The sequence below is a fragment of the Euleptes europaea genome, chromosome 8, assembly GCF_029931775.1.
Source record: "Euleptes europaea isolate rEulEur1 chromosome 8, rEulEur1.hap1, whole genome shotgun sequence".
In the NCBI taxonomy this organism is placed as follows: Eukaryota; Metazoa; Chordata; class Lepidosauria; order Squamata; family Sphaerodactylidae; genus Euleptes; species Euleptes europaea.
The window spans coordinates 31,193,872-31,220,762 of record NC_079319.1 but is presented as its reverse complement, the minus strand read 5'-3'; the positions used below and the strand labels follow the sequence as shown (position 1 = coordinate 31,220,762).

At 43.3% G+C, this 26,891-nt stretch overlaps 1 protein-coding gene across 1 annotated transcript; it reads left to right on the top strand.

The window, feature by feature from the left end:
- The first annotated feature begins 6,462 nt into the window (after positions 1-6,462).
- On the top strand, positions 6,463-23,474 carry LOC130481554 (carbonic anhydrase 13-like). Its single transcript, XM_056854259.1, has 7 exons — positions 6,463-6,524; positions 12,419-12,616; positions 15,095-15,213; positions 18,658-18,753; positions 19,919-19,981; positions 21,978-22,133; positions 23,296-23,474. Exons 1-7 carry the CDS (start codon positions 6,494-6,496, stop codon positions 23,407-23,409), a joined length of 777 nt encoding a protein of 258 aa, XP_056710237.1. The 5' UTR covers positions 6,463-6,493; the 3' UTR covers positions 23,410-23,474.
- Positions 23,475-26,891: the final 3,417 nt, after the last annotated feature.

Here is a 26,891-nt window from a genome sequence, read left to right as displayed (position 1 = left end):
CTTCCAGTGAGGTTGAGACTGAAAGCACACCAACTAGCGCTGGTTAAGATTGGGTGTGGCATCCCGTCCGTTGGTGGGTTGGATGGAACCCGCTCTTCTTGGCTCAGACAGCGCATTCAGGTCTGCAGCAGCCCGTTCCACAAGAATCGAAAGGTCTTTTTTGCATGGCTGTTTCATTCGCTGTCACCCCGCTGACGATTTTGGGTCTTTGTGTTGATTATGCATGCCGTTTCTGACTGCCAGAGGTCTCCTCACTCCCCCTGCGTTTCACCGTGTTTTCAAATATGAGATAAAACAAGTCTCTCAAAACGCAGGGGGAGCGCGAGGCGACCTCTGATGGTCAGAAATGGCATTCATAATCAATACAAAGGCCTGAAGTCGACGGAGGGGTGATGGTGAGTGAAACAGCCATCCATAAAAGACCAAAGCATTCAGGATTCGGAATTTCCAGCGGGGTGAATAGGGGACCAGAAGGTTAAACGGGTATTTGATTGGCTCGGTGGAGGCCAGTAAATATTTTGGATTGGCAGGGCTTAGACCCAGAAAGTATAAAGAAGTAAGGCTTGATTTAAACATGGTGCGGAAGAGGACAAAGAATGGCGAACCAGGCTCCTTCAGCGAAGTAGGCCAGAACATCGGGCTTTCCCTGTCATTCCCAGTCAGCTCTCTGGAGAAGGGAAAGAGAAGAAGCTCGGGTCCAGCTTGGATGCCGACCGGGCAAACATCTCTCTCCTATGGGACTTGGTCTTCTTCTCCTAAAGTCTGGTTTTAACTGGGCTGCTAACCGTGCAGAGCAACTGACTGGCAGATACACAACTATAAAATTTTGTGCCCGGTACTCAGATGGCTTAAAAGGTTTTAATTGGCTAACAGTTGGTTTTGAAAGTGCTGAGCGGCCACCCAGTTTAAAAACCTGATTGCGGAAGGGGTTGTTGAAGGTCTTGTTCTGGGTGCCCTTGCCTTCAGAGAGGTGGCGACTGATCAAGTGCAGGGCCTTTTCGGGGAAAGGGGGGGATTGTGGAAGTCCCTTCCAAGAGGCATTTGGCTTGGTGTCTATGCTGCGTTTTTTTTTAAGGTGCTGGGTTAAATCTGTTTTGTTTGCCACAGCTTTTGATGTGAAGTAACACAGACTTGGGTTTGGCCATTTTATAGCTGCTGTTTGTTTTGACCCTGGCAAATATTTGGATGGGAGACCTCCAAGGAATACCAAGGGCCTGATGCAGAGGCAGGCAATGGCAAACCACCTCTGAATGACACTTGCCTCGAAAACCCTACGGGATCATCATAAGTCAGCTGTGACTTGACAGCAAAAAAGAATACCTGTCTTCTAATTTGTTTTGATTTTTAAAAACTTTCAAAAAACTAAACTTTATGATTGGAAAGGTGGGCTTGAAACCTTTTAAATAAATCAATGAATAAATATTAAAAGCCAAACAAAAAAAATGCTGTTTAAGTTCCACACTGTAGGTGGCACTATGCAAATACATTTGTTTGACTTTGAATCCAGCGGTTGCTTCTGAGGCTTCTTTCGCTAGGAAGATGATAAAACAAAACCAACCAAGACAATAAAGTTAATAAAAGCAAATAACACCAATGAAAAGTCAGTAAAACATGCCAATAAAAACAAACCAGGGCATAAAAGCTCATTAAATAAACAGCAGTCTAAAATGATTTTGATAAAACAATCCTCAGGTGAGGGGCAAATAAAACAGCTGAAAGAATTATCATGTTAGTGCATGGCCATATTTCATATTTCTATACATGGAATTTATGTACATTATCTCAGTACTACACCGATCTTGTAATGTTGGCCAGTATGATTATTCCATAGGACAGAGGAAGACTGAAGATGAAAGGGAGTTGTTTTCAAATGCCACATGCTGGTTAAGTAGCAGAGAAAAGACTGGAACTGTGCCCTTCCTGGTTCATAATTCAGTTTCTTAGCTGCAGTTCCATGGTAGTTCATTCCTCTGAAGCACATTATTTCCAAGTCACATTAGAAAAGCACCGTGACTTAGTCAAACAAAGGCATTCGTATCTAACCTAAGAAACATAATTTCTTCACACAACAGGAGCAAGAGCACTAAAATCCATGCTGCCCTTATCTGGTTTTGGTACCTAACACAAATCAGATAGATGTAGGGCCCCAGAACCATTCAGTACTGACTGAAACTAATATTTGTGGAAGAGCTTAAGGTCTGTGTGATGTGCTTCAGGGACCACCCATTGTTACCCCAGCACTGAACACACAGTATTGTGGTATTCCAATGGCTCTCAGTACCGCTTTACCACTGTGGCAGTCTTGTGAATGAGTTTTGCAGCCTATGGGCGCGTGATTTCTTATCTCTCTGGCCAGGATTTCCCAGGGGTCACATTCTTCTTACATCGCTTTTGTGCCCACCCTTCTGTGTATTCCCAACAATCATATCTCTCTTGCTGTTTTGGAACTGTGGAGCAGATATAATAGGAGCCAGCGCTTGACGGCTTTGTGTGTATACAATGCCAGAGCCTTTTTTGCTCAGCCATGCACCTGCGGCTCTCTGTTTGGGACATGTGTGTGTGTGTTAAGTGCCGTCAAGTCGCTTCCGACTCATGGCGACCCGATGAATGAAAGTCCTCCAAAATGTCCTCTCTTTGACAGCCTTGCTCAGATCTTGCCAACTGAAGGCTGTGGCAGTTTGGGACATACTGTAGTCTGAGTTGCACAGGTTGATGGTACAAGAGGAAGACTTTGGGACAGATTGTTTTGCCAAGGAACAGGCCAAGGTGAAATAAAGTTTCTTAGACAATTACAAAATAGACAGTAACAAAAGTCTAAGCCAGCAGTCCCCAATTTTACAGAACAAGAGGGCTCTTCTGGAGTTTTGAAGAAAAAAGAAAAGACAGCAGGTGCCAAAACAAAATGGTTGCCATGGGTGGCATGGCCAGCCACAAAATGGAGTATGGTTTCAAGCCTTTTCCTGTGGACGCAGCTGTTTTCACATTAGTACACTTTGCAGAACCAAAGGTGTAATGCCTTGGGGCGGGGGGGACTCTTCCGAACTACTTTTTACTCCAATGCAGCAGAGAAAATCCAAGGTTGATTCCTTGATTTAGGGAAGAAGGAAGTGGAGAACAAGAAACCCATTAGCAAGCACCACAGGATCCATAAGCAGTATACTGGGGCTCACCTGTTTAAGCAACGGAAAACTAAAATTATGGGTAACGAAAAGTATGTAAGATCATTATTGAGCCAAATGAAGTATAATGCCTGCAGCCATGGTCTGCGTGCCTACATAGCAGGGATAGCTGAATTGGTGGTGGTAGCCTTTGAGGACTTTTCTGGAGCCACTGCCTCGCCATTCGCCTCTTCCCTGTGATGACAGCAGCTTCCATCGCCGTCTTGTTAGGAACACAGCAACATCCGTTCAAGCATAACCGTAGGCAGAAAAATTACCTGTAGTGCTTGGGAAAACCCAGTCACCCTTTAAACAAGCTAGCTAACAAGCACACAGGAGGTGGGCTCTAGTGTTGGGAGACTGGGATGGGGGGACATGGTAGAGGGAGTCATGGCGTTCTACAACAGCAAAATAACCGTATGATGAACATGTTCTAAAATGGCGGGGCACAGTACAGTGGAGAGGAAGTCTTACTGAGGTTCTCTACCTGTTTCATTTTAGACACATTCAGGAGCAGTTGTGATCAAACAGATCATCTCACATCCCGGACAGTACTGGAAAAGAATTTAAAAGAGATTAAAGAAAGCTAAAATTGTGTGAGAAAATATAACAAGAGTTGTACCACCATATTATGCAGAGGGGTAATGCTAGCAAATAGATTGGATTACTTTTCACCAGTATCCTCATTTACGAGCATTGGCTTGCGAATCCACATGACTAAGGGAGAAAAACACCTGTCTCATAAATAGTGTTTCAAGCGCATCATCATCTTTCTGCGGAAGCCCTATGAATAAATAAGGTTTAATTTCCCCCTAGCTATAACCCTACCAGAATCTGAGGATCAAGAAAGAAGAAGTAAGAAAGGGGTTTGGGGTTGCAATGGGTGGAAGAAGGGAATTTGGAGGCAAGTACACAGTTGGGAAAAAAATGGCTCTGGATCCGAATCACAGCTGCCTGGCTTTAGCTCTGCAGACAACACTGTGTGCCACGATTGCAGCATGTAATGGGAAGAAAACTTGCTGCTTAAAAATGGGTGGTGTTACTTCAACAGGAATGAGCAGAAATCCCTGACCAGTAAAAGGTTATTTGGGTGAATTTTATTCATGCTTAGAGGGTTGCCAACTCTAGGTTGGGAAATTCCTGGAGATTTTTTGGTTGGAGTCTGGGGAGGGTGGGGTTTGGGGTAGGGAGGGACCTCAGCGGAGTATAATGCCATACAGGCCACCCTCCAAAGCAGCCACTTTCTCCTGGAGAATTAACCCTTTTAGTCTGTAGATCACTTGTAATTCCAGGAGATATCTATGCCCCACCTGGAGTTTGACGACCCTAGGCTGCCTGATAGTTATATTTTCAATCGGAAAGGATGTTTTCGCTCATGTGAGATTAGCTGGAAACTCTGACTTGTGCAGAGATATTCAAAACTTGAGCAGAGGATCCCACAAAAAACAAATGTGTTGGGTAAAATGGCGAAGTCCCCTAGAGTGTCAAAGAGCAAATTTCTACTCAGTGGATCATGCCAACCAAGGCAGTTCCTCTTGTGAACTACATAGGTGCCAGGCAAAAGCATCCCTTTGTTTAGTTGGGCCTTTTGTGGGCTTGACTTTCTTTCTTTCTTTCTTTCTTTCTTTCTTTCTTTCTTTCTTTCTTTCTTTCTTTCTTTCTTCCTTCCTTCCTTCCTTCCTTCCTTCCTTCCTTCCTTCCTTCCTTCCTTCCTTCCTTCCTTCCTTCCTTCCTTCTGTATCTTGGCTTTGGGCAGTTTTGCGCTGCTTATTTTAGTCATTAAAAAAAATCCTCTTCTGCACTGTGCCTAGGATTTTCCTGTTAAGCTTTCCTGTTGTATTGTTGCAACTCTTTTAATTGCTGGTATATTGCACACTCCTTTTATTTATTTCTGGTTTTACCATTTATTTGAGAGCAATATGCTAAAAGGCAAGGTGTAAAATTAAAAAAAAAATTAAATGCATGCTGTGCAAACCCCTCTCGTGAACCTGCTCTTTGTGGTCTGGATCGACCGTTGGAAGCAACAGCGAGGAGGATCTAAAACTTTGACGATTTGTTCTCATGCTTTGTTAAACTTCTGGCTACGCATGGGAGGTTTTGCCTTGGATTTGCTGCTCTCTAAATGCACATTTTCCCCATCTGAATTATCAAAACTCTGCATGGGGGCTTATTTTTGAGTTTTGAGACTTCGGACGGGGAAAATGTGCATCTAGAGCAGTGGTTCCCAAAGTGGGCAGTATCACCGCCTGGGGGGCGGTGGGGTTACCTAGAGGGGCACTAAGAGGCAAGGGGGCAGCAGGGGGGGCGCTAGAGGTGGCCCCTACAACTGTGTTGTTCACTAATCTACAATAGATCAAGCGACTGCCAAAAAAACAAATCAGTGGGTTATAGATCAAATCAAGCCTAGAAGCTAAAATGACTAAACTGAGGCTATCGTATTTTGGTCACGTCATGAGATGACAAGAGTCACTGGAAAAGACAGTCATGCTAGGAAAAGTGGAGGGCAGCAGGAAAAGAGGAAGACCCAACAAGAGATGGACGGACTCCATCAAGGAAGCCACAGCCTTCAATTGGCAAGATCTGAGCAAGGCTGTCAAAGAGAGGACATTTTGGAGGACTTTCATTCATAGGGTCGCCATGAGTCGGAAGCGACTTGACGGCACTTAACACACACACATGGCACCATGCCGGCCAATTTGGTGGAAACTATCAGAATCCCCCCCCCCCCATGACTTTGAAGAGCTGGTACCACTGGATCAAGTCCATCAGTTTCGTTGAACAAATTTCAAGCAAAAATATATATATATATATTAATTTGATTTTGAACAGACGTGCAATTCATTGTTACCGTTTTGAAATTTTATTGTTATTCTCTTCTTCAGCACGTCCTGCCAACCCCTCTTTTGAATACTGCTTTTTACCGAATAGGGTGGGGGGGGGGGCACCGGGGCTGCGTCTGCGGGACCAAGGGGGCGGCGGCCTGAAAAGTTTGGGAGCCCCTGCTCTGGAGGGTGGCCAGTCCCGGGCCCAAACCTCCCGCGCGCAAACGGCTGGAGGAAGGGATCTCGGCCCGATGCCCCGACTCCTGCGCGCGCGGGAGTCTTCCAGCAAGCGCGGCTGCCCGACGGCAGGCTCTGCCCGCCCGCTAGGGGGTGCTGCGGAGCCTTTGGGGGACGGGCCTGCGGGCGGCCGCGGGCGGCGCCTGCAGGGCGCGCCGCGGATAAGAGGGCGGCGCGGGGGCCGCTCCGCACGCGCTGGGTCCCTGCCTGCCTGCCTGCCCGCCTGCCCAGCATCACTGCCTCCATCCTCCTCTTCCTCCAGTTAGGGGACTAGCCATGCTGCACTGGGGATACGAGGAGGACAACGGTGAGGGGAGGAGAGCTCCCGCCGGCTCTCTGGGGCAATAGGAGGACGGGAGGAGGGGGGGGTGCGGGGGGCTCTCAGCCCCGACGGGTCCAGTGGGGCGGAGTTCGCCCCCTAGACCCGCTGCCGTGGCCTGGGCCATTGATGCACGGGGGGTTTTGCCTTGGGCTTGCCGCTCTCTAGGTGCACATTTTCCCCTTCCGAATTCTCTTTTCCAAAAACTTATTATTATTATTATTATTATTATTATTATTATTATTATTATTATTATTATTATTATTATTATTATTTTCCACTTAAATCACATTTAGTTTCGTCATTCAATTAACATATTTGTATAACAGAAACAGATCTTGGTCCGATCGCTGCAAGTCATTCTGTCTTCCCAGTTCTCAATTGCCCCTTCCAAATAAGCCCCCCGTGCAGAGTTTTGGGAACTCGGATGGGGAAAAGGTGCGTCCGGAGAGCAGCGAAGCCAAGGCGAAACCTCCCGTGCGTCAATGGCCCTGCTTTCTTCCCGCCGGGATTTTCGCGCAAGGTGGGAATCGAGGGGCAAAGGTGTTCAGGCGAGGATGAAAGTGCCGTTGCAGGCTGGCGGGGGTCGTCTGAACACTCGGTCAGACGTTTTGTCGGCGCGGGATGCATCTTTCCCCCCCACTTCTACCAGGCTCGGTTGCGTCTGTCTGCACTTTGAAACTTTTGAGAAACTTTCCCCGCAGTTGCTTAAACTGTTAGGTGTGTTGTTATTTAGAAAGCTGACTCCAAACCCATTCGGACCCAGCCAGCCCAAGACGAACAGTGCAATCCTAAGTGTGTCTACTCACAAGTAAGTCCCTCTGAGTTCATTAGGACTTACTCTATAGTAAATGCGTTTAGGATTGCGATAGAGGTTTTAGGTCTCTTCTTCCGATCCCAGTTGACTAATCTGAAAATATTTTTGGGGAAAGGGAGGAATCGATCCCTATGAAACACAAGATCTGTTAATTTTCCAAACAGGCTTCGAATGGGGGACTTTAAATAGGTTGACTTGAGTGTCTTTTAATAATTAGAGGTTACTCCTAGGATATGAAAAGGAACTTACTGAACTCTTGGTTGCTAAATGAGATGCAGCTCCCTGACAGTTTAATATAATAAGATTTCCCCCCTTCTTGTAGTATTGCTTTAACAATTTTATTAAAGAAATGTTAAGTTCTGCAGTATGTTTTTGCTCTCTCTTCCTTTCTCTTACAGTTGCTATATAGCTAACCAAAGACCTCTCCATTTTTTTGCAAAACGTCTAGCCCAAATCTTGTGTGTGTCCTGGTATATTAAATGCATAGGTTTTCAGCCGTACAGGTTTTCACAAGTGACGCTCAAAAGTAGCTTTTGGTTTCTCTTGCATTCTTTGTACCTCATGCGAGTATTGTGCATGCCAAATAGAATGTAGAAAAGAAATAGCCAGTCTACATTGTGCGTTCACATTATAGACTGATGAAAGCAGAAACCCAAATGGAATAGGCAGAGGGATTGAAGATTCGTAAATGGTTTGGAATGATGGCATAGAAGTATGATGAAGGATCTGTAGAATGTGCTTCTACAGTCATAATGCACACTTGTTAACATAAAAATATTTGGCTAAAGTTTAAAGTTATTAAAGTGAGAAGAGAAAGGTAGCTGCTACATGGTTTTTTAAAAAATCCAGATGTATGGACATCTGGGCTCTCTAGGTAGTAGCTGTAATGGAGCTGTGGATCCCATTGATTTCAATTCTGTTTCTGCCCATATGTATTCTGATCCTTCTCGGTCTTTCTGGCCTGCGTGCCCCAAACCCCTGTGAAAATGTTGGTGTGCCTGCAAACCAAAAGGGGAGAAGGATGAATTGTACATGTCCAGCTATATTGGAAGCAAGCTGAGCCCGTGGGGGTGGGGGGTGGGGATGACAAGCTGGCCCTCCATGCTGAGCAAAATGGTTGGATCAAATGTGCTATGGTTTGGCTTGCATGGCGGTGGGGCGCTTACCCCAGCTCCAGTAAGAGAAGTAAGAAATATTACCAGTTCAGCTGAGTCAGCAGCCAGTATGTGCCACCTACATGAGCAGTAGATGTCTGCAGTCTAGATCATGAGTAGTTAGAATCATAGAGTTGGAAGGGACCACCAGGGTCATCTAGTCCAACCCCCTGCACAAATGCAGGAAATAGTTGAGGGAGATCAGCTGCCTGGAGACAGTTGAACAACCTGGTTGGCCACTGTGTGAGCAGACTGCTGGACTTGATGCGCCTTGGTCTGATCCAGCAGGGCTTTTCTTATGTTCTTATTACTCCCAATAGGGATTGGTTCTGCTTTGTGGGTGCTGATCTTGTAAATGGGGAGAGAGGGACATTCAGCAACATTCATAACCCTTTAAATCAGGTGAGGGGTTATCTGTTTAAATCATAGTGTTAAGAATCTAGTGCCAGAGAAAGAGAACTTGGTATGATCCGGTTCCATGTTCATGTTTGTAGTAACAGAACAAAACTCAAGTGCAATATCGCCTTAAAGACTAATACAATTTTCCAGGGAATAACATTTTGAGAGTCACAGTTTATTTTGTCAGATACCTGTTCTGGAATTTTTTTTAAGGTTCTACTGAACTTGAATTTTGGTATGACCCAGTAAATCTATATTTATGGTAAGATGGGTATTTATATATCTGTCCTCCCGCTCCTCAGTGTAATGTGTCCCCCTTCAACTACATCTACAGAAGCTTGTTCCTTGCCATGCTAGGCTGATGAGCTTAGGAGGAACTCTGAGTTTGGATATGTTGAGAAATACTTTCCAGGATCCCACGATCATCTACTCCAAATTGCTACCTCTTACTGTCTATTTACACAGCACAAAGCTTTGTAAGCGGGACACTTTTGCAATAGGTTAAAGTTGCCCTGCTCTAATCTTGATGCAACAGCAGGGCAGATGACGTCCGCTAAGGAAGCTGTGCATCAAAGATAAAGACACGCAACTTTGTGATCTGCCATGTACGGAAGATAACCTCCTCTGCCAACACAATAGATGAGTAGCTAACATGACTTAAAGACTATATCGTTACTCTGTAGACATACAGTATGTGCCAATGGGAATGTTACACAGGTAGAGGCTTCCCATTTGCCTCACTACCAGCATGGCTCTCCACACAGTGTGGGATCCCTGCTGTCAGGATGTTTGGTGAGTGCCGCAGAGCTCTGTGAAATGTATTACTGTTGGATGACTATGTTAGTGATTTGATATCAGAAAAAGTTTTGAACAGAGAAATCTATCCCATATAATTAGAATGGCCTCAATCAGATCAGGAGAAGGTGGCTTCCTATCCCAAGAGTGTCAGACTAGGGAAACCCTCTGTCTCATGAAACTCACTGGGTGACCTTGGGACAGTCATTCACTCTCTCGCGCCCTAACCTACTCGACAGGGTTGTGGTTGTGACGGAGGAGGAGAGAACAATGTTGTAAGCTGCTTTGGGTCCGCATTGGGGAGGAAAGTGGGGTATAAATATCTAAATAAACAAACAAGCGTTCATATCACCGTAGACTTGGAAGGGATTTTCCACTCTACCTCCCCACTCTCCCTTCTGGTCCGGAATCCGGGATATCTAGTAGATAAATTTTTATCTCGCGATTTCTTGAAAAACCTCCAAGGGGAAAAAAGGCCTCACCTTCCCTTAGTAACTAATCAGAATACTGAATTGCTTTTATATAGGGTGGAGTCCTGTTCTTAAAGAAATCGTTCATAATACAGCATGTATTAAATGTACTATTTGAGAAGATTCCCTAAGATATTTTTGCTCAAACAATTCCATTCTGTTCTGACCGTTATTGTGTGAAGTTTAATGTTTGTAATAAAATATTGTCGAAGGCTTTCACAGTCAGAGTTCATTGGTTCTTGTAGGTTATCCGGGCTGTGTAACCGTGGTCTTGGAATTTTCTTTCCTGACGTTTCGCCAGCAACTGTGGCAGGCATCTTCAGAGTAGTAACACTGAAGGACAGTGTCTCTCAGTGTCAAGGGTGTAGGAAGAGTAATATATAGTCAGAAAGGGGTTGGGTTTGAGCGGAGTACTGTCCTGCAAAAGTAATGTGCTAATCACTGTCCTGTAAGTATCAAGATAATGTGCTAATGAAGGTATGGTATGTTAATATGGAACCATTGTATCCTGAAGTGATCTGTTAATGTGTGTAATCCAAAGCTAATCTGCATGGCTATTGTTGAATGTTGTCTTTGTTAGTCTGGAGGTTTTCAGGACAGGAAGCCAAGCCTTATTCATTCTTAAACTCTCCTCTTTTCTGTTAAAGTTGTGCTGATGTTTATGAATTTCAATGGCTTCTCTGTGCAATCTGACTAAATAGTTGGTAGAATTGTCCAGTCTTTCAGTGTCTTGGAATAAGACCCTGTGTCCTGTTTGTGTCAGTCCATGTTCAGCCACTGCTGATTTCTCAGGTTTAATGTTTGTGTTCCCAACTTTGAGACCATATTAAACTTTTGTACTGTTGCTAACATGAAGTGAATACAGAGGGCTTTGTTGTTACCCTTGCTTTGTGATTGGGTTTTAAAAAACTTCATTCCATACCTCAAACACAGTCCATACCTCAAACAATCTATGAGATTTTGTGCAGTGAAGTGTGAGGGAAAGAAACATTGTGCTAGGACCTATAGCAATGATTAAACTGAAGTGAAGGTTCCTTGCAATCTATTGAGAATACTAGGATTGAATAAGGGTCTTGCTTTGCACACTGGTAGATCATTGGGGATATTGCCCACCCCGTACAAAGATTTAGAAGGCTGTTGAGTGACTTTAGTGGTGTTAGGAAGCAAGCTGTGCATTGAGGAACTAATGGAATAGAACTGTAAGCCTGTATCAAGCCCTGGGTTTCACTGGAACTGTTTCTGATAACGAAAAGAGATGGGGCTTCCTTTATAATAAATACATTTTGCACAGAAGAGGATATCTTGGTTCCCTGTAAAACCACGGCAGCAGTCTCAGCTGGTATTTTTATTTAGCTTTTTGTATTACGAGTTACTGTGCTGGTTTCCATAGCACCTAAAAATGTGGTAATAGCACTGGTGGATGTAGCCACAGACTTAAGTGGTGTAACAGTTATCCCTCTCCCCAGAGAACCCTGGGACTTGTAGGTCTGAGAGGTAGGGTACAGATTTAGCACAGCTCCATTTAAAAGGAACAGACAGTAGGTGATGTGAAAAACCTCCATCCAATGGAGAGCCATTTCCAGTCAGAGCAGACCTCAATAGACTCGGTGTAAGGCCGCGAGGAACCAAGACTTGGCGTTAGCCTTCGTTTCCTGCCATGACACTGCTACTACCAGTTACTGATGTGGGGGAAGGCCCAGTTCTGAGTCCCCACCTGAAATCCATCTGAAATACCTGTGTCCAGTTGCTTACCTTGGCCGTTGCCAAATTAGGGTATTAAAGCACGATTTGACAATAATGATACTGAATTAGAATGAAGCATTTTAGATGTGTGGATTACACATTAATCAGCTGGTGGATGAATGTTCTCTGAATCTATTGCATGTGTGTTAATTGCAGGTGCCTGCTGCATTCCTAATGACCAGAATGCCTGGAAGTAGGCAGAAAATGACCAACCTAGTGTTCTAACCCTCATCTTTGGGTATTTAATGCATTAGAATTAAGACTTACTTGAGTAAAAGATCTGTCTGATAGCTCAGCAAAGACAACCGGATGGTGCACTAGCCATCTCTTTCAATCCGGCTGTTGCCTTTTTTTTTTTTTAAATAATCTGAATAATATTTTTTTTAAGAAATCAGAAAATCAAGGTAGGTTCTTGTGGTTATTTTCTTACACGACAATTCCTTTGTTTCTGTGACTGTTCGGAATATAGTGTAACGAACAATTTTTCTACCAAATACATTTTAGGGCCTTCTCATTGGAAGGAAGTTTTCCCCATTGCTAATGGAGACCGTCAATCTCCCATCGATATCCGAACTCAGGACACCAAATATGACCCCACTCTGCGTCCTCTCAGTCCTAACTATGATCCCACTTCTGCTAAAGTCATTCTTAACAACGGACACTCCACTAGTGTGGAATTTGATGACACTGAAAACAAATCAGGTTTGTTTTATGGCATATTTAATTCCACATTCACTCGAGTCTTTTCTTTTGGAAACTGCTTTTTATGGACCCACCCTGCTACCTACTGTCTTGCAATACAGTCCTAAACACAATACAGTCCTTCTAAGACTTTTGACTTACAGTGCATTCCTAAGGAGAGTTACTCCAGTGAAAGCCCACTGAAATGAATGGGCTTAGACTGGAGTAACTCTCCTTAGGAATGCACTGTTGGTCTTATTAGAGGTGACAATGCATTCCATGCTTAGCAACAGTACCATTCTTCATGGAAGATCTCTTGGATTTAGTATGTCACCGTTAGAGATGACATTTGGGGAAGGGCTGTGGCTCATTGGTAGAAGGCATACGTCGCATGCAGATGTTCCCAGTTTCTGGTGGTCTCTGTTGAAATGATCTTAGGAGTCTTCTGCATCAAAGCTGCTGCTGCCAGTCATAGTAGACAGTGCTGGGTAAGATGGACCTGTGGTCTGATTTGGGGTGAAGCACAGTTATATCTTCATGACCATGCCCGTTCCCATAACAGCTGCCTAAAAATATTGGAGTTCAGAAACGCCATCTTCAGCCAGCGTGGTTTAGTAGTGAAGAGTGGAGGACTCTGATCTGGAGAACCGGGTTTGATTCCCCATTCCTTCACATGAACCCTGCTGGGTGTTCTTGGACTAGTCATAGTTCTCTCCGAACTCTTTCAGCCCCACCTACTTCACAAGGTGTCTGTTGTGGGGAGGGGAAGGGAAGGTGATTGTAAGGCGGTTTGAGGCTACTTAAAGGTAGAGAAAATTGGGGTATAAAAAAAACCGACTTTTCATTTCACTTGAGTTTGATTCAAGGCTTTTCCACTGCAGACAGCTGAACTGCCCAAAAACACATGCTACAATGGGATGAAATTCATTTTTCAAGCACAGAGGCTTTCTCTGGAGCATAGTTGGAACCTTTGTTCCTTGTATTAGGTCTAATTTCCTGTGAACAGTTCAGATTTCTTCCTTCCTTTTTGCCTGTGCTCATTGATTGATTGATGTCCTAGATCTAAGCTCTTTTTCCCAAAATCAGATGATTGAAGCAAGCAATGAAACAGTAAATCAAGTGATTCCCTTACAATTGTTAATAGCCCACTCCTGCCCTGTTTTATACAGTTTTGCAAATTCAGAGATTAGTATGAACAGGTCTACAGAAATGTCATTGTATTTCAAAATGCTTCCTTTTTTCATAGCAGACTAGCAAACACCCTTGTACAGGAAGTTCCAATGGCAGTTTTAGGGGAGAAAAATGTACCCATAAGCAAACGCAGATCCATCATCAACACTCTCCCACAGAGGTAAAACCAGGGCTGTATTGGGATGTTGAACAGCTGGAGAAAGCTGAGTCAAGGGACTCCCTGCCCCAGGATGTGGTGATGGCTGTCAACTTGGAAGGCTTTAAGAGGGGAGTGGACGTATTCATGAAGGATAGGACTATCCATGGCTGCTAGTGAAAATGAATACTAGTCATGATGCATACCTATTCTCTACAGTTTCAGAGGAGCATGCCTAACACATTAGGTGCTGTGAAACACAGGCAGGACAGTGCTGCTGCAGTCATCTTGTTTGTGGCTTCCTAGAGGCACCTGGTTGGTCACTGTGTGAACAGACTGCTGGACTTGATGGACCTTGGTCTGATCCAGCATGGCCTTTCTTATGTTCTTATGGCCCTTCCAGTGCTGACAGCATCTCAGGGACCACTTGGCTCCACTGGTTCATGGTCGCTAGTCATCCTCTAGAGCAACAGTGGCCCATTGGGACTTACCTGGAGCTTACAGTGTTCTCCTGAGCCTAGTACACCTTTATAAGTCCATTGATGTCAGTAGGCTTAAAGGGATGCAACCTGACTTAGAATGGCACCGCTAAAAGGTCAGTTCGCTTGGGTCAGGCTGGTACACAGCTGAGGTCCAGCCATTACTTGCTGCCATCCCATTGGTTTCCCTGCTGAATATTCTGTGCCACTTTATACTGATCATGGATCTATCTAGCTCAGCATTAATTTCTCTATCTGGCAACAGCAAACTGAGCCTTCTGCATCAGGCAAAGGCTCCTCTCAGTAGGGGAAAGTACCACCATTAGTAGCCTAGATCTGTGAGAACCAAGCCCCTACATCATTTGTCAACCACTCCTATTTGGTGACCTTTTGATTCTAAACTAAAGGAAATCTTGGTGGCAAAGATTCCAGGCATCATCTTATTTGCAACAGCCCTGTTGCTCAGATATTTTTTGTTGCTTTTTAACAAACAACATAAAATAAATCAATTGACACTCCAGCCATTACCCTTTGCACTAGTATGTCTTGCCAAGCAATGTGTATAGAATTTAATAAACTTGCTAGTATTTTTTTGTTTTAACATACATCATATTTGTGTTTCATAAAACACAAGGAAATACATAAATGTTCCCAACGTTCTAACAGTGCCCCCTTTACATTCTGTATTTACAGTGCTGAGTGGGGGTCCACTCATTGGAAACTATAGGCTGCGGCAAATTCATTTCCATTGGGGGCCCAGTGATGAGACTGGCTCTGAGCATGCAGTGGATGGAACAAAATTCGCAGCAGAGGTAAAGCATTGTAATGAACTGTATAGAAGCGGTTGTGATTCACTTTGGCTGCATTCCAGAACCCATTATTGGGCCGTCCTGTTTAAAAACTGTCAAAGTGATGTCAGCACCAAGTTAGTTTTCATTTGCAATATAAATCTCATTGCAATTCACTAGCATTGAAAGTATGTAAATCTGATAAATTTGTGTGGCGAAAGAACTGATCGGGGCAAGTTCAGATGGGAATAATGGAACATGGAGATCTTGGTATAAAGAATATTCAGAGGTATTGAGGTAGTCTGAAATTTGCTTTTTACTTTGGCAGTTTCAAAATTAAAAACAGCATGGTCTAGAAATTTCCATTTTATTTGTCTTATAGCTTGATCATGGTCACATTTACTTGGTAATAAATCCCACAGATTTTAGTAGAGCTTACTTCCAATTAAACGTGCTTAGGGTTGCTGCATGTGTTAGAATCCTTGAGTATTTCTGGAAAATTTAGGATATGTGGTATTCTCAGCTATGTTACCATTTTGATTTTGTGTGTGTGTGTGTGAATTGCACCTTTAAATATCTAGCAATTACACTGTCCAAAGAGGGCTGCATCATGCAACAGATGTTTGCCACATGTCATGCAATGATCACTATAATGTTTGAAGGAAGACACATGACCAAAAATAACATGGGGAGCCACACTTGGCTGTGATTCCCCAGTACGTGCCCGTTCAGATCTGGATAGCCATCTTCCTTCTGTGTTCCAGTGTTCAGTTCATAGACATGTAGGAAACAATAAATTTCTTCAGTGTGATGTGTGGTTTCCCTGAATTGGACAGTTATTTTGTATTTTTAGTTCAGCGCTGAATGCCACATGAAATATCACGTTTAATATTTAAGAATGTATTTTGTTATAAGGCAGTATCACATTGCGGGGAAAAATGTAACAAGTATTCTTATGAAGAACCTAGACTGTAAAATTACATGGGCATGGTCCAGTCCACTGTGAAAATAGCACTCAGATGCTCAATAGAGATTGTTTCCCCCTTTTCTCCTAACCATCTGTAGAAATTAACATACGTCCTGGGAATGCAAGTGGCTGTTAAGGGGATGGACCGTGTGAGGAATCTGTATCTCAGTGGAGATGGGGGAGGTATGCACAGATATACCATTCATTGTAATGATCCCTCATGCCATGGCTCAGTGGTAGAGCATCTGCTTGGCATGCAGAAGGTCCCAGGTTCAATCCCTGGCATCTCCAGTTAAAGGGACTAGGCAAGTAGGCGAATTGAAAGACCTCTGCCTGAGACCCTGGAGAGCTGCTACCGGTCTGAGTAGACAATACTGACTTTGATGGACCAAGGGTCTGATTCAGTATAGGGCAGCTTCATATGTACCTACTGCATTTAGGCAAAGGGAAGGGAGAAAACAAAGGCCAGATGATCCTATGGGAATCTTCTGTGCACAGGTGTTGCACCTGCAGTAGACTGGATCTTGCCCTTTATATATTGTAGAATTCATGTGCTAGAGGTGGTGAGAAGTCCCCCTCTCACCCAAAAAACACCCTGCAGAAAACATTCAATGGCTCTTGTTATATATTCTTTACTTCAAGGGGGGAAAGCAATTTATTTTGTATGCATATTGATTTATATGTTGAGATTTGTACCAGACTGCACACTTAACTGAGCTGTGTGTCAGCTGCCCTATGTGTGCTTGAATCAGCTTTTTTCATTGAACTAAAAGAGGAAGCACTTACCGACAGGGAAGCTTCAGGAGTGCATTCAGGGTTCCATAGTCTAAGAATTCTCTAGATTGGGATTTTTGTCAATGTTCTTACATTCTTTTTGACAGTTTGTTTCAATATTGTTTCTATATTGAAAGCGAATGTCAACATTTTAATCAAGTTTGCAAAGTCTACTATTTAAAATGTCAGATGCAACTGTAGCATGTTGATTTTCCCCCTTACAAATGTAATTTGTTTTCAGTTAACTAATATGACGAAACCTTTCTATTATATGGAAGAAATTGATTTTGAAATGGTTGATAGCAACTTTAATGCAAGCACTGAAGAGTGACAGAAAAGTACTTTTCATAGTAAAACAAAGAAAAGTGGGGGGAAATGACTAAAATCAATGGGGGAAATTAGTTTGGGGGCAAATGACATTTGCAGTGTTTAAAGACTTATGTTTTCCACAGGAACCAGGTGAGATGGAATAAAACGAATTAATAAGAGGTGCTTAGAAAGCAGTGTTTTCCAAACATATTGTATAACTGGAAAACATAAGGTACATCTAAGAAACCAAATGGAAGGAGAAAATGTCAAGGAATTTCTAGTCAGTTTAAAAAGGTTTCCCACTGCTGGTTATAAACATCTTCAAGGACCCACTAGAAACCATTCTGATTTTGGAAAAAGGACCCTAAGCATTGAGAGAACGTGAGGCTCACCACAGTGTATATAGAGGGAGAACCTCCCGGAGGATCAGTGGATAGGTGGCAGTTTTTAGTGCTTAGTTTCATGAAGAAAAAAAGGCTCTTTTGCTCGACAATGCACCTCTGCCAAATTGGCACATGCAAGAAGAAAGAGCTACTCTGCAGTCAAAAGAAAACAACGTGGGTTCCCCTGGCAGATGATCTCAACAGAACATTGGATCCAAGGTCCCATTAAGCTGGGACACCCTATCCACTGGACCCAGGTCTCTCCAACAGTCTGTGGTACAGGAGAGCCGATGATGATGCACACAAGAAACAGGCCTTAAAAGATTCCTCCAGCAAGCTCTGGTGCAGAAGTGGTGGTAAGACAAGATACATACATCCTTTAAAAGAGAAGCCACAAAAGCCAGTGGGAATGGGCCTTCCCTACAGTGTTTCAGAGCTCTGTCATTTAGCAGAATGACAGAGAAGGAGGAAGTGTGGCTTATTTTTATTTGTGTCCTTTCTTGTTTGTTGTTTTCCATTAATCCGCAATAAAAGCCATTCCTACCCAAAGCATTGGTTTCCTCTTTGTAATGTTCATAAAAATTTTAAAAGTCAGCTGAGTGTGGACCCCTTAAGTTCTATTATGCAGAGTGGTTTAGTGAACTGAGCAGCCGGAACTTTTATATCCGAGTCATAATAATATTTTACACTTACATAGCAGCCTTCCTGCAAGGACATTAGCCCTCGATCCTGCATGTATATCTGAGGATTGCTGTGAAGGGGGAAATGGGGGTGGGCCATAGTTGGAGGGATAAGCGTATGATTATGTCAGACACCATTTCAACCTGGCCAGTACTAGGACTGTCTAGAATGGATCTTCAGAACTTTGGACCAACGTGTGTGGAGCTTCCAAAGGACTTCATACGTCAAGATGGCTTTGAGCTACTTGTAAACAGAACTTAAAACTGGCCCCAAATACAAGTCATCATATGTTACTGAGGGCTGACAATCTTCAGTATGGTGATGATTGATAGTACTTGTCATCTTTCCTTTCAGCTTCATGTGGTCCATTGGAATGCAGAAAAGTACCCCACTTTTGTTGAGGCTGCTCGCCAGCCAGATGGATTAGCAGTCATGGCTGTTTTCTTAAAGGTAAGGACAATTCTTCCTTCATTTTCTGAAAATTTAAAGTGAATGAATATAGGAAGCTCTGAGGGTGTGACCACATGATATGCCCAATGTGTCTTGGGTCATGGGTGCATGATCAGACTCGCAGTTAGACATAATCAGGGGAATTCACCTTAAAAAGCGCTCATTCTCTCAGCGCTGCGAGGGAGCACTGTGACAGGGGAGAAGGAGCTTCCAATTCCCTCCCCCCTGCTATCACCAGTGGAAAGGATGGTGGGGCTTTTCACCCATTTTCTCTGGCTCCACATGCCCTAGGAAGGACATGCAGAGCCAGAGAAAAGGGGTGGAAAGCCCCACCCCACCCTTTCCACTGGCGAAAGAGGGGCGGGAGAGAAACCAAGAATTTTTCTCCCTTCACAGCATTGAGCAAATGAGCATTTTCTAAGGTGAGTTCCCCCCGCGTACTTCTGACTGCGAGTCCCAGTCATGTACCCTCAACCTGACACGTGTCAGGCATATTGGGAAGTATCGCCTTGAGTAGCTAGTCTTCATGAGTTCAGTGATCAGAAAGAAACTGAAAGCTGTTAAGAGACAGGTTAATTAATATTTAGCAAATATTTCTGTAGTTGCTTGTTTAGTTAAATGGAAAAAATATTGACTGGTTAACCCCCCCTCCCAAATAGTGCACGTATTAAATATTATAGTGCATTTCTAGTTCCTGCGGTATATGGAAGATAATTTCCTCCCTTATTCCTAATGAAGAAAAAATGGCTTGCTCATTGTCCATTACCCAAGAACATCCTGGGAGGCACTGCTTTGGCATCTCTTTGTCTGAATTCTGAAGTAAGATCTGCTCAAGGCAGGACTTTCTCTGTGAAAATACCACAGTTAGGGAATAACCTAACAGACTCAGTGTTTAACATTCTTTGTTTATTTTGCAGTGACCTTATGTTCTCCTAGATGTACATTTTTTTAATGTACTCTTTTTAGCTTACGTGTTGTGATCATTTTAAACCTGTGGCTTCTCTTGCTTGTATATTTGATATATATCATTTTACATGGTTATTAAAAACTTAGACCATTTTGATAAGAAAGCAGCGGATATGTTTCAAGAAGAAATGAAATAGATTTTAAAAATGGTAAGTTATGTTGAGCAAAGCCGATTGTTTGGCGTCCTTTGTCTTTCCAGGTGGGTGAGTGTAACTCACAGCTGAAGAAAATCACAGACCTTTTGGATGCGATTAAAGTAAAGGTGAAGTAATTCTAATCTTCGTTAGTGTGTGGGACCAACTGCCCCATTGTGGATTAATGCCCAATCCAGAGAGTTCTTAACGGGTGTAGGATTCCCCGATGTGCACTTGGAAGCTTCACTGACTCTTAACTACCGTATTTTTCCATGTATAAGACGATATTTTTTTCTTTAAAAATTTAGTAAAACATTGGGGTTCGTCTTATACACGGAATGCATGGTCGCTGCTGGCGAGCAGGGAAGAGAGTGGCGACCATCAAAAGGCTGGATGCTGGCCGGCCAGGGCAACTGGGCGGGTGGGGAAGAGAGTGGGTGGGGAAGAGCCTGGCTGGCCAGTGTCCAGCCTTCCGATGGTCGTTGCCCACCCCGCCCAACAGCTGACGGGCGGGGAGGGCCTGGAGAGCCAGCTGATTTCTTAATTTTGGGTACAAAAAATAGGGGTCATCTTATACATGGGGGCGTCTTATACACGGAAAAATACGGCACTTCCTTGTTCGTTCCTGTGATGGAAGCAGATCTGTGTGCACATCCCTTGGCATCCTCTGCATGCAACAGATAGAGATGGACGTTAGTTTAGGTCAGTTTTCAGCTATTTCTCTGTATGTTATAGTTGAAGTGTTATAGTTAATTATGTTATAGTTAATGTTATAGTATGTTATAGTTAATTTTACAATAAAATTAGTAAAAACAGTAAACATCAGTTGCAAAATTAATGCAAACAAAAAACAGCAAGTAAAATGTAGCATAGATACAGCGAGGCAAAATAGCAGGGAATAAAATGCAAAATAAATAACAGGTGGAACCTTAATAACTGTGGTGGTTCCACAAGTGTTGCCCCTGGGGGCTTCCATAGTGCCCAGCCTTGGAGCCAGAACAGAGGGCTGGGGGAAGCCTCAAGGGTACAAGAAGGGAAGAAACCTTAGGTGCTTTGCCTGCAGGGGGGTGGGATGGCAGTGAGATGGAGGCCTCTGCCCCCCCCCCAATCCGCTACCCTTGGCCAACACTTCACTTTGCATCAATGTACAGCTGTTCACAAGCAACATAAAACAATTGCTGCCCTAAGAGAGTCTTAACAAGGGCTCTTCCCAGTCATACCAATACAAAAAGAAAGCTGACATTTTCAACCAGCTTCTGAAAGATAGCAGATCAGGAATGGGCTTTCTATAGCCAAAGTGTTGTCACTGAAAAAGCCTTGTCTCTGGTTACCAGTCACATTGCTTTGGGTACTCTAGAGATGTTCAGTGTGCAGGTTCACACATACACCCCCCCAGCTGCTATAACCTGCTGCTGTTGTCAGCAGTCTCCAAATACTTTTGTCTTATCGTGACCACAGTATCTGAAAATGAATAGGTGCTCAAAGGAAAAGATGATTCAGGAGCAGCAGGGTGCAGAGGATGATAAATAGCATTGTCGCTTCCCCTAGAGAAAATGTAAGCAAAAGACAAGGGTGTTTGCTGTCTGAATTATTTTGTTCTCCAGGGGTCCATTCCTAGTGCAAGTAATCTAACTTGTAAGGATTCTGTGAAAGCAGTTAATATGCTGACATTAACAAATAACAGAAAGGATGCAGAAGGCTACCTTTTATCTGCCTTGCGGTATTGGAAGGGTAACTGGTTTTTTTTTTTTAACTTAGCATAAAAATCTGGCAGGAAACCCTTTATCACTTTGATTCAGGTGATGGTTAACAAAAGGGGGAAAGTGTCAATAAAAGAGTAAGGAAATGGAGTCTGTCAGTGTTTGTTTTTCTTGCTTTAGGGGGAGAGCCAGTGTGGAGTAGTGGTTAAAAGCAGTGGACTGTAAACTGGTTTGATTTCCCTGCTCCTCCACATGAAGCCTGCTGGGTGACCTTGGGCTGGTCACAGTTTTCTCTCTGAACTCACTCAGCCCCACCTATCTCACAAGGTGTCTGTTGTGGGGAGAGGAAGCCAAGGCAATTGTAAGCTGGTTTGAGGCTTCTTAAAAAGTAGAGAAGATCAGAAACCAACTCTTCTTCTTCTAGGGTAAGCAGCGCACATTTACCAACTTCGACCCCTCCTGTTTGCTCCCTCACTCTCTGGACTACTGGACTTACCTTGGCTCTCTCACTGTTCCTCCTCTTCTCGAAAGTGTCATCTGGATCATTCTCAGAGAACCTATAAACGTGTGCTCTGAACAGGTATATTTGACCCCTGCTGTAATCGTTCCACCCTTTTGGCTGTCCTGAGCACAGTGACAAGGAAATTGAGTCTCATTGAACTTATTATTAAGACTTAAATGAAGGAATTTTGCAGTTTGTATGGTTGAACAACCGTTGCCAAATTCAAGAGTGTTTTAGACTAAGAAAGAAATATTAGGACTAGGTTGAAAGTCCAGACTCAGTTTTACAAAAGTATAATCTGATATTTTAGGCCAGCAAGATGCCAATCATTGTGACACATAAAGTTTATGTTTGTGTGGAATGGAGGCTTGCATGAACCTTTAGCAGTTTCGGGGCATCTACATGTATGATCACATTCTGAGACACACTTCAGGCCTCTGCTGAGAGCCAGGTTCATCTTTTCTCAGGGGCCGAGGGCAGATTTCCGCCCCCCCCCGCCCGCACTTTTCAGTCTGTTAGTTTTCCTCACAAGAAAGAATGACACCTATTTGTGAGAAAGTAGAGGACCATACTCAGAGATACCATGAGAGCTGCACCTCATGGATCTGTCCCTGATGGACTAGTCATTGAAAATTAAATCTTTGTGGGCTTCCTCCAGGGTTCTGTTTCTTGTTCGCTCTAAAACAACATGTTGGGAACTAGTTTTTATGGGTGGATTTTTGGTAGTGTGTACCTTTTTCTTGCTCATGATTAATACAGTCATCGAAAATAACAGAGGGGTTAGTATCACTTGTTCCGTTACTGTGCCTGTTCATGCATTCCGTGTATGTCAAAAGCATGGTGCATTTTAAAAATGTGATTGAAAAAGAAAACTCTTCTGAATTGGAATGAGGTCTGAAGTGACAGAACTGCCATGACATCATGTAATGCACAAATTGAAGTTTCCCCCCCATTTGTGTGTTACATGATGTAATGGCAGTTCTTCCATCTGTGATGGTTTCTCTTATTAACTTCATCCGAGGCACTCTCTAAAATGTGCACACAAAACTGACCTCCCATGGAAGTTAAAAGAGGATCTCACACACAGGAGCTCCATGCTCATATGGGCAGCGCAAAATGCTCTAGCCTGGGGTGATTCCTTAGTGGGAAGGGGGAAACTCTCTACAGAGCTCTAGGCTGGGTTTTGGCATGAGGTAGCTCTTTTTTTTCCTGCTGAGTTGTACTCTGTTTCCATCCACAGCTGGCTAAATTCCGCAGCATCCTCTGTACCGGTGACGGAGAGGCCGCCTGCCGCATGTTGAAAAATTTCAGACCCCCACAGCCTTTAAGGGGCCGGGAAGTGAGAAGAAACTAAAGGAGAAGCAGAGGCAAAGATGATCCATAGCAACTGAGGCATCCTTTAGGAAGAACTTATGTTCACAGGCTTATGTTGCTTTTTTGTGTGAAAGATTTTAAAGATCAAGGTACCATTTAATTTAGGGCACAAGCCAGCCAATATTATTGTCAGTCCTGTTGATTTTTGCTGGCAGTGATTTAAGCATGTGCTTAACTCTCTCTCACTGAAACCAATAGGACTATAAAATCTGGATTGTGCCATCATTTTTAACAGATAAGTAATATTTTAGCTCAGGTGTTTTAATGAATAGGTACTGTTTTGTTGCTGTTGGGCTATGGCAGATAGGCACATACTGCTTATTACAAAGAATAGAGTTGGAATTATACAAAATAAGGTTAGGTTCTGTTTTATTGTAATTGGTTAAGAGACAGTCGTTTGAGCAAAATTGAGTTGTTCTGAGCTGGAGCACTTGAGTCAGTGTTCTGTTTCGTGGCCTGAATGAGTTCCGCACCCCGCCTGAATGCACTGTAGCGTTCGGGTGTGGTGATGATTGGCTGAGAATCCATTGGATGTGTTTTAGAAGTACAGAGGATTGGGTTAAGTGACCCCTTTCAGCCCCTTGTGAGTCCATCTGGCTTTCCCCAAAGACCTTTGGGAGCTGCAGATGAGACATTTCCCATTGGTTCCCTGAGTTGTCCCTGTTGACTCTGCATTTGAGGGAACTGTTTCCTAAGCTGTTTCCTAAACACCTTCCATTGACCATAGATGAGTTGTATGCGTGTTTTAAAAATGGTTTAGTGGGTGAGATAGTTAAAAACCCTTTAATACCCTTTTTGCCCCAGTTGCAAGGAGCCTCATTTTTCAGCTCTTCCGAATTCCATCAGAATATTTTGATAAACGAGTCTTGAAGGCGCCGTGGCCTCCAGTGGCTGCGGGTGTGCTCTGCAGGCAGAAACTGAGCAGTGAGCAAGATTTGTTCTCAGATTTTCAATACCAGAGGCCCAAAAATGAGAGACACGTGGAGTTCTCCCCTGCATTTCCCCAGTAACATGTAGTTGGGGGGGGGGAACCCCATGTCATGGCACTGTTGTGTTAGCTGTAAGTGCCAGTCATTGAAGTGGAGGAGGCTATACTTCAATTATTATCAGTGCTTGGGGATTTCTTTTTCAGCTACAAGTACTAAGGAGATACAGGGAGTGCCATCCACATGTCCTCCCCCTAATCTGTAGTTTGGACCTGAGAAATAGTCCTGACAGGATTTTGCTAAAGTAGAGTTTTGTATATTCTGCTGAGTACATAGATGCAGGGATGTTATGCAATGATGTAAGCTATTATTTGGATGTGGCATGTTTTCTTCCCCCCCGTGCCCCCCTTTCCCCCCTTTCCCCTTTAAAATGAGTTTACTTCTTATTTAAGTGTTGTCTAAATAGCTGTGTGGTGTCAAAGACCAAATGTTTCCAGTAAGCACTATGAAGGATTAAGAACTTGTTGCCTTAGAAGAGGAAGCCATAAGACTTAAGTCGAGCTGATGGATGTGCTCGTGTTAGAAATTCTGGGGCAGGGAACTGCGTTCTAATTTATTAGCAATAAATTGAGAAAGTTTATTCTGTAATGTTATATTTATGAGTTAAAGCCAATAAAAGCAAATGATTTGAGTGGTTATGCTTTGGATGTATGGCTAAAAAAAAAGGCTTATTGTTGTGGTTGGATAATTTCTTTCACAATGGTTTGTTGATTCTTAAATATACAGTAGGTGGAAACAAACTGGCCTTGGGAACAGTAACCAAAAGCCAACACTGTAGCCCTAAGGACACTCCCTTGGAAGTCAGTTCTATTGGGTGAGCTGAATCAATGGCCGAGTAGCTATGATGATCAAAAACTTGACATGTCTGTTTTGCAGACAGGTGCATAAAACTATAGAATATTTAGAATTTGGCCATTGAAGGGGCAAGATTTTATTGTCACACAGTGGAAGTTAGAATTATAATCAAAAGTCAAATACTGGCCATAATCCTCCATAGAAAATTTACATTGTTTATTTTGAAAGCACACATTTTGTGAGTTGCCTAAAGTAATGGAAATTAAATATATGAGCATTTTTGTACAACACACTCATTTTTCATGCAACATTCTGAACCGATCACAAATAAATAGTTGCAATTAATATAAGCAAAGCTTAACAGATTCTGATAATACATAACGTTTCAAAGGGTACCTTGATCAGTGAATTCCTTTTAGCCTCTCCTAACCAGTAGGTGTCACTGCAGGCAAAGTAAAAAATTCAACATGCAGGAAATTTGGTAAAACTAGTTGTAATGCAGTTGGACTAGTTGAAGCCGTGAAGATAGTTCAAAGATAATTTTTATTTAATTGAAATTTCAAGACTAAAATGGAATAAGCATTGTTTTGAATGACCTGGACAATTAAAATCTGGGGAGGCACTTGACTACTTTGCAGAAGCCATCACATTATATTTCAGTGCTTTGTAACTTGTAAAATTTCAACTATATGCAACACCAGATGGACCAGTGGAGATCTTACAGCAACCTGCTCCAGCCTTGAGATTTTAGCTTTCAGAAATATTTCTTATAATTGGGCAAATAGCGTCGGTGTGAGACTTCAGTGATCATTTGCAAGTGGATTTTCCATTTCACACAGTGAAATCCAGTTGCAAAGTGCATTGAAAGAGCATTATTCAGTGTGTGTGAACATGCTCAGAGTCTGGAACAATGGTTCTGATGCAGCATGCAAGCAGTTCAAAATATAATAGTTTTTCAAAGTGTATTTACTTATTTACACGGACGCAGTACGAGAAAGAGCCAAACAGATCCATTCAAATGTGCTGACAGCCTAAATCCAGCAGACAACCATGTCCTTTCATCACATTGGAAAGGTTTGCTGCCAGATAATCCATCAGCAACACACTAGTTGTTCTGCTCTCTCTGCAATATCATCACTTTTCCTCACAAGGAGTCATCTGACCCCCTCTTTGTTGAATGGTTTCTCCAGTGGAACCATTTAATGCATTGGGTGAAGAACAAAGCTTCCACAGCGGATACATTCAAGGTGGCAGCAGAATCACAGTTTTTTAAATGGGGGACGGTCCCAAACAAATATAAAGTAGAGGGTGAGGGGAGGGGCTGTGGCTCAGTGGTACAGCATCTGCTTGGCATGTAGAATGTCCCATGTTCAATCCCCGGCATCTCCAGTTAAAGGGACTAGGCAAGTAAGTGATGTGAAAGACCCTTGCCTGAGACCCTAGAGAGCCGCTGACAGTCTGAGTAGACAATACTGACTTTGATGGACCAAGGGTCTAATTTGGTATAAGGCAGCTTCATGTGTGAGGTGTGAAAGCACCAAAGAGTCGCATTGGCAGTGGGAATACCAACCTATCCCTCCGCCTGCTTCCTGTTCCTCTCATACGCTTGGCCTTCAGTCCTTTTTCTCTTCACTGGGCTCGTTTCTGTTATTGGTGTCAGTTACCTCAAATGATGCCAGAG